General features: G+C 41.8%; 1 protein-coding gene across 1 annotated transcript; it reads right to left on the bottom strand.

Annotated features, from left to right (window-relative positions):
• Positions 1 to 6,973: 6,973 nt before the first annotated feature.
• On the bottom strand, positions 6,974 to 7,297 carry SERTM1 (serine rich and transmembrane domain containing 1; the record flags this gene model as incomplete). The annotated part of the gene is made up of 1 exon (XM_080363314.1): positions 6,974 to 7,297. One exon carries the CDS (start codon positions 7,295 to 7,297, stop codon positions 6,974 to 6,976), a length of 324 nt encoding a protein of 107 aa, XP_080219440.1.
• Between the last annotated feature and the right edge of the window lie 255 nt (positions 7,298 to 7,552).

A 7,552-nucleotide genomic window follows, 5' to 3' on the forward strand; every position in this document is an offset into this window, starting at 1 on the left:
CTTGGCAGACAGCCCCCGGCACATGGCTCCCAGCACTGCAGCAGCACCAGGGACCTGAAGCAGGATTCGCCCTGAGCAAACCACACAAGGAACCCATGACATAAAAATATGTGCTTTGCATTTATTTCTTACTTGTCAGCAACTGCTGAGCCCAGGCTCAAGATAAAGCCATGCAAATGATTTATGAGCTGTAACTAATATTCTAAGACAAAAGACAAACTGATCTGTGTGTTGAAGGGGCAGTGAAGGTGCAATTCATTATCTAACAGCTTACTCTCAATCTTATACTTCACAACAAAAAAAGAGATGTAAACATGATCATGACCTGACCTGTATGACCAAATCAGTGGGCAGTATAAGTGCAGATTCGTAATGAAATATGTGTGGCAAAATTGCTCTGATAGGCACCTACACCTGTTTATTGAGGCTAAGGCGAATAAATAAAAGCATAGTGTAATTACATGACCCTTAAAACAGTAGAACATCTTACCTAGAAAACTATGTGGGTAGGAATATTTATGTCAGCACAACTAGAATAAAATGCTCCAGTTTAGTAATTCAACTAAATGTCTTTTACACTATTCTTCAGAAATAGGTGTTTTGGCAAAAAATGTTATTTTCCAAAGAACACTTTTGCAGTTTGTTCATTAAAAAAATATACAGTAGATTATTCTTCAAAAATAAAATCATACTGCTTCTGTGTCTTTTTTTTTTTTTTTTTAACTGAAGCTGCTCACCAAAGTTAATTATATTAAAGCCGCATCTTTTGGCAAGCATGTTAACCACTGAAACAAATACACACATTGTGCTGCTGTCCATAAGGAACAGAAGGTGAACTTAACCCATGCAAAGAAGCCCAGTCCAATTTCCTGAAGGCTTGTAGAGATCCTAGACATGCTGATAGCCACCTGCCAACATTTTAGATGAATGGGACTACCCACTGATCTAAATCAAAGAAAACACCCAAAGAAGTGAAAAATAGCTCCTTTCACCTGGTCCTGCTTAGCTGTTACCTGTGTGGTGATTACCATGATTACGGTAATGTGCTTTCTCAGCGTGAAAGCAAATACAGAGGGGGCGGTGGCTGCTGCTGCTCTGATCTCCAGTGCTGGGAGGAGCTGTGAAAGCATCTTCATCTGGCATCTGCAAAATGTCCCTGGCCGAGCCCCAGCCTGGGACAGCACCTGGGACAGCATCTGGGCCAATTTGGGCCACCCCCCTGTCATCTGACAGAGCCACGAGTTTTATGGAGCTTATAGCATGAGAACGGGGCTGTGATTGCAGGTAGGTCTCATTTGCACATCAGACTGGCTGGCGTAGTTAATTTAGTATAAAGAAGCTTATGCCAAAGACACAAGCAAGCACAAGCCCATGTGTCCCGGAGGAAAAAAAAAAAAAAAGACATCTTAAGGCTACTTTTGGACCCAGAATTTGGGGCATGTAGTCCTCTGCTGTAGCCACAGAGGGGGGACATTGTCTTTGGGAGTATATGAGGGTCTGCAGATGTGAAAAGACCATTCAGCTGGGGAAGCAGCTGGGCTGTAATTCACAATGTTTCCTTAGACAACCATAACAGATGCAGCAAAAACAGTCCTGTCAAGAAGAATGGGACATGGTAAATAACCTTCCCATGCAGATGTCTTTCCCAGGGATCTCACTGAAACAACAAAAAAAAAGACTCTGAAGGAAAAAAGCTGAAGTATGGTGGAGCACGATGCTCCATGGGGATTCAGCTTCACCAGAGTACCACAAGGTTAGAGAGTGAAAGGGGAGGGCAAACAAGCTGCAAGAAAGAGGAGTAAGAATTGTTCCCCAGTTAAAGGATATTTGTAGGAAAAACAGCCAGGACTTCAAGTTTACAGAGACGAACCTTTTCAGTTGAGCTGGCAGACAGAGAAAGGCTAAAAGAAGAAAAATAATTCAGTGAAATAAACTCTCCACAGAGTTGAAGAGTTGCTTTTCTGCCAAACAGTCCTGGTTAGAATAAAGTCTGTTTGGAGCTTATCACCTGCCTAAATTGGTTTGGGATGCCTCTGTGACAATTGCTGAGTGGAGAGCATGACACTATTTCAAGAAGGGAATTGGAATAATTCAATAATGTTGAGGATAGATGAATGTGGTGGGTTAACTTGATGCTAAGGCCAGGGTGTCCAGCAATGCAAGATAGTTTAATCTTAGATACAGAGTTGCCCACAGCCTTCACCAGGTACTCTTTGATTAAATACACTTAAATGGACCATATTTGTTGAACTAAATAAAAAATATTTTTCCATGTGATTCAGAAACTCCTTCTGTTCTTTTATCATCCATGCTTTACTGGTATTTTTCTTTCTATAGCTTTCCAGGTATACTTTGCAACTACCTGAAGCCATGCAGTCTTGGAGTCATACACTGCTGAAGCTAATGGCACACTTGCAGTCAGAGGGCTTAGTGAAAACAGGGGTCCAGGGCAAAAGCCAACTGTGAAATGTGAATCAGCTCCACAAAAAGGCAGTGGAAAAATTGGAAAAGCACATGGCTGCAGGCAGAAGAACAGACCAATCTTTAGGAACAAGTTATTGAGCAAATCACTCCCTAGTAAAGGTATTGTTTACTCAGCTCCAGAGATGACAAAACACATCAGGAGGAGGCAGCAAGCTGCTGAGTTTTTGCACTGACATGAATCACAGAATCACAGCATGGATCCTCTGAGGATCATCTAGTCCAGCCCTCCTGCCCAAAGCAGGGTCAGCTACAGGCAGGTTGCCCAGATCAAGACATGGAGAGCCCACAGACACTCTGGGCAACCTGTGCCAGTGTTTCACTAACCTCACAGTAAAATGTTTTCTTGTGTTCAAGCAGAATTACATGTGTTTCAGTTTGCACATTGACTCTTGTCCTGTCACTGGGCACCACTGAGAAGAGCCTGGCTCAATCTTCTTCATTCCCTCCCATGAGGTATTTGTATACATTGATGAGATCCTCCTGAGCCTTCTCTGGACTAAACAGTACCAGCTCTCTCAGCCTCTTCTCATACAAGAGATATTCCAGTCCCTTAATCGTCTTAGTAGCCCTGGACTGGTCTCACTGCAGTAGTTCCACATCTCTCTTCTACTGGGGAGCCCAGAACTGGACACAGCAATCCAGGTGTCCCATCAGTGCTGAGGAGTGGGAAGGACCACCTCCCTCCACCTGCTGGCAGTGCTGCTTCTAATGCAGCCCCGGATCCTCCTGGCCTCCCTTGCAGCAAGAGTGCGTTAATGGCTCGTGTTCAATTTCGTGTCGTTTTCCAGCTGATCAGCCCCAGCTTGTCCTGGTGCCTGGAGTTATTCCTCCCCAGGTGCAGGACTTTGCATTTTCCCTTGCTAGAAAGAAAGAGGTTCATCTCTGCCCATTTCTCTAGCCTATCCAGGAGTGGGAAAGTGAGGGATGAAAAGGGGAGACAGAGACAGAAAATATAAACATTTTATGAAAATGAAGAATTTTGCAGTTTACCTTGGTGGAAAATCCCTGCAACTTCAGCTCAGACAGAACATCATAGCGCAGCACAGAATAGTTCAGTTGGACTTGACCTACAATGATCGTCTAGTCCAACAGCCTGACCAATTCAGGACTGACCAAAAGTTAAAGGACATTGTTAAGGGCATTGTCCAAAAGCCTCTTAAACCCTGACAGGCTTGGGGTATCAACTACCTCTCTAGGAAGCCTGTTCCAGTGTTCTCTAGTTAACTCAAGCTCATGTTCTTCAGTTTGGTTTGGTTTGGTTTGGTTTGGTTTGGTTTTCTTCCTTGAAGAACTAGTACTTACTAATCTTCAAAAATGCCATCATGGTTTTCGCCTGTGGCTTCTTCTGATGCTATTCTGTTGGATCCAACTTGTTTCTACTCAAATCTGTCCTGATGAGAACAGGTGCAACTCAGCTGAAATCATGATGACTGTATATAGTCCCATATGTCCCTTCAGAGTGGAAAAAAAAATAATACCATCTAGTAAACTACAAAGAAAAATCAAATTTGTGGTTTCAGTAACTTTTGCTACTTTGTGTAGTCTGAAAAACACATTTTGCTCTTGAAGCTTGACAACAGCTCATTGAAGAGAGCCAATAGGTTTTCAACAGTCTGTATTTAATATTAAATGTCTCTATATCTGCAAGCATAAACTAGTAATGGGAAACATATTACTGGGAACAAACACCCACCTCAACCTGTGGTCTCCTCTCTGGTTTTGATTAAATTCCTGTATTTGCAGCAAAGGAAGCAACAAATTTATGACATTGTCAGTAAGAGAAGATAGGTGAATGGTTGCTCCATCTTGATTTACAGTTAATGTATTTTTATCTAGCAGTCAACACACCAATACATTCTGTTACAGGGTTGAGATTTGGAAGAGCTTTCAGAGAGGAAATAATGTTTCCTGATCCCTTTTAAATAGTTAACTCTTTTCCCATGGCCTATCATCAATTACAGTGAAAAGTGACTTACAAGGAATTTTTGTCTAGATGACTAAAATATTCCAGAGACTAAATACATTCATAAAACAAATTTGGCTCAGAGAATGTGCAGGTTTAAGTTCTTTATATGTCAGCAAGTTCTTTGATCTTGGTAAGGAGCTAATCACCACTGAAAATCATGACCACATACCATACTGTAGGTTCACTTTTAAAAATTGAAAACATCAACTCCAACATCATCTGTATGTTGGTTGGCACTGAACAGCTGTATTTCTAATGATTATGTTTACATTGGGCTTTCCAAATTTCTCTTTTAAAGCCTGTGTAGTTAATGGCAAAATGTGTTGCTGATGAACGCATTGACAGAACAAATCTGGCTGGAGGTCTTCAGCAGATCCCTGCTCCATCAGCCTGCTGGGCAGCAGCACCAAGCATGGGGACAAGAGTTGCTGTTCACTCCTGCCCATTGCCCAGAACCGTGTGTGCTGTCACACCAGCCACAGAAACAGCAGTGACATTTACATACCATTCCTCGGGTCTCTCCATTGATGACAGCAGGCTGACAGAGCTGTGGTGGTTCAGCCTGGACAAGAGAAGGCTCCAGGAAGACCTTATTGTGGCCTTTCAATACTTAAAAGGGGCTATAGGAAAGATGAGGACAGACTTTTTAGCAGGGCCTGTTGCAATAGCACAAGGGGTAATGGTTTTAAACTGAGGGGAGATTCAGGCTAGACACGAGGAGGAAATTTTTTACAATGAGGGTGGGAAAATACTGGAACAGGTTTTCCAGAGAGGTGGTAGATGCCACATCCATAGAGACATTCAAGGATGGGGCTCTGAGCAGCCTGATCTAGTTGAAGATATCCCTGCTCATTGCAGGGGCATTGGACTAGATGAGCTTTGAAGGTACCTTCCAACCCAGACTATTCTATGATTCTATGTCCATTCTGATTCTATGAAAATTTGGAAGGACTTGAGTGGCAGGACCAGGCTTACACGGTGGAGTACGGACAGTGAGGAATTGCACAGCACAGTGTGGACCTGCAGTCCTAGCAGATCGCACTTGGCATTTCAAATAATTTCTTTGATCGTTTGGCTTGATTTAATTCCCAGTTGACCACAGGATCCTGTTCACAGAGCTGCTAGTTATTTTACTGCAGAAACTGAGTGCTGGCTTACATTTTGGGCAGGGATAAATCATAACCTAGACTGTGGCATCGCAAAAAGGAGTGAAATTGTGAAAGATCATCCATTTCTCATGCCCCCATCTCTGGCCCTTCCTTATGCTGATGGGGAAAAGGTGCAGAGCCACTGACTTTTTCCTTCCCATCTCTTCCTACCCCCTGCAGGTACACTTTGCACCTTCTGAGGGTCAGAGCACAGGTCTGCCTCAGCCATTATTCAGCTCCTCGTGTTCCCTCTCCACCCCAGGGGGCATTTCTGTAATCAAAGGACAAAATCTGTCCCAGAAAGTTCTCACCAGTACAAGAAATTTCTGTCCCTTCTGGCCTTGATCACTTGAGCACAAGCATCTTGTGCATAAAGGACAGTTACAGCAGCTGTCGTTGTTGTATGTGGATCTTCTAAAATAAATTACTGGTTTGTACTGATATCCATTAAGAATAAGCTACAGTATCACAGTATGTTTGGGATTGGAAGGGACCTCAAAAGATCATCTAGTCCAATCCCCCTGCTGGAGCAGGAACGCCGAGGTGAGGTCGCAGCAAAGGATCAGTTGTGTGGTATTTATGATTCAGCAGCAAAAGCTGCCCCCTGGAGGAGCAAGTCATTAGGCAAATGAGATGTAACGAGGTCCAAAAATACCTCCACACATCCAGCAGTGAGCTTCATTGTTGTAGTCACTTTACTAAGTTAACCAAAGAGATTCAAAAACTGAAATACAGATACTTTACACAGAATGAGTTGGTAGTACAAATAAACAGAAGTAACATTCTTCAAGAAATGGATTTTAGTTGTGTTTTATAAACATCAATAAATACTGAAAAAACCATGAGAATTAAAACAGAAACAATAACAACAACAACTTTAAACTGTCCCAAGGACTATATTTATAATTTCAGATGATTATTGATACTTTTGCAATAGGGATTTCATCCAGAAGTCCTTATCTAATTAAAAAAGGAAAAAGAATAGTAGTCAGCATATTACTGATACAAAACCAGAGAAGGGATCACAACTAGAGCAGAAAAACAACACATCCAGTGAGAACCATATTACAATTTGGCAGGCATACTCTTAATGAACACCATGTATGTGTGACAAAGACAGTATCACAATTACAGGCATGAAACAATGAGTGAGTGTCATTACCCATTGTACAAAATGAAAACAAACATTAGTAAAAGGGGAAATGAAGACTAGAAAAGGAAAGTTAAAAATCAAAAACAAAACCAAAAAACAAACACAAAGGAAACTTTAAAAGCCACCTCTTCATAATAGTCTAAGGCAAATGTTGCATGCACTACCTCCCCAAGAAACTAGACAAAGCTCTTCCATCCCCCGTGCGTTCCCTTTCATTTAGTTTCATGAAGAAAGGTTGGAGAGAGCAGAGCGCTGGGAAGAAATGCTACAAACCTCTAAATTAGTGAAAGAACTTCCAGCATCACTGTTATATTCTGGGTAGGAGGAACTGGAAGAAATTATGTTTTTCAGCCTCTGAAGTGCAATGATCAATAGCAAAAGGAGAAAAGCTAAGAGACTAAGGAATATAGAAACATAGACATAGACGTTGGATAGACGGCCAGGTGATGAATCCACTGAAGTTGAAAGGGATGTGGGATACAGCTCCAGAAAAGTCCCATTTTCCATGTTTCCTACAAATCCAGATGAAGGGTCGAGTTCTGACATTTTTGGGTTTGTGTTTTAAAAACCACAACAGATCTTGGATTCAAAGATAGTTTTAGCAGCATAACCAAGGGTTTATTTCAGGCAACTATTTTCTATTTTTCCATCACCATGAAGAGATGACAAGTCAGCCAGTGATCAAATTTATCCTTTACTGATCAAACCCAGGACAATGTAAGATTGTATCCTTCAGAACTGTAAGAAAGAAAAGAAAAAAAAAAAAGTCAATATTAATTTACTGGTAGATACTGTGATGTA

This window comes from Nesoenas mayeri (genome assembly GCF_963082525.1).
Source record: "Nesoenas mayeri genome assembly, chromosome: 1".
Lineage (NCBI taxonomy): Eukaryota > Metazoa > Chordata > Aves > Columbiformes > Columbidae > Nesoenas > Nesoenas mayeri.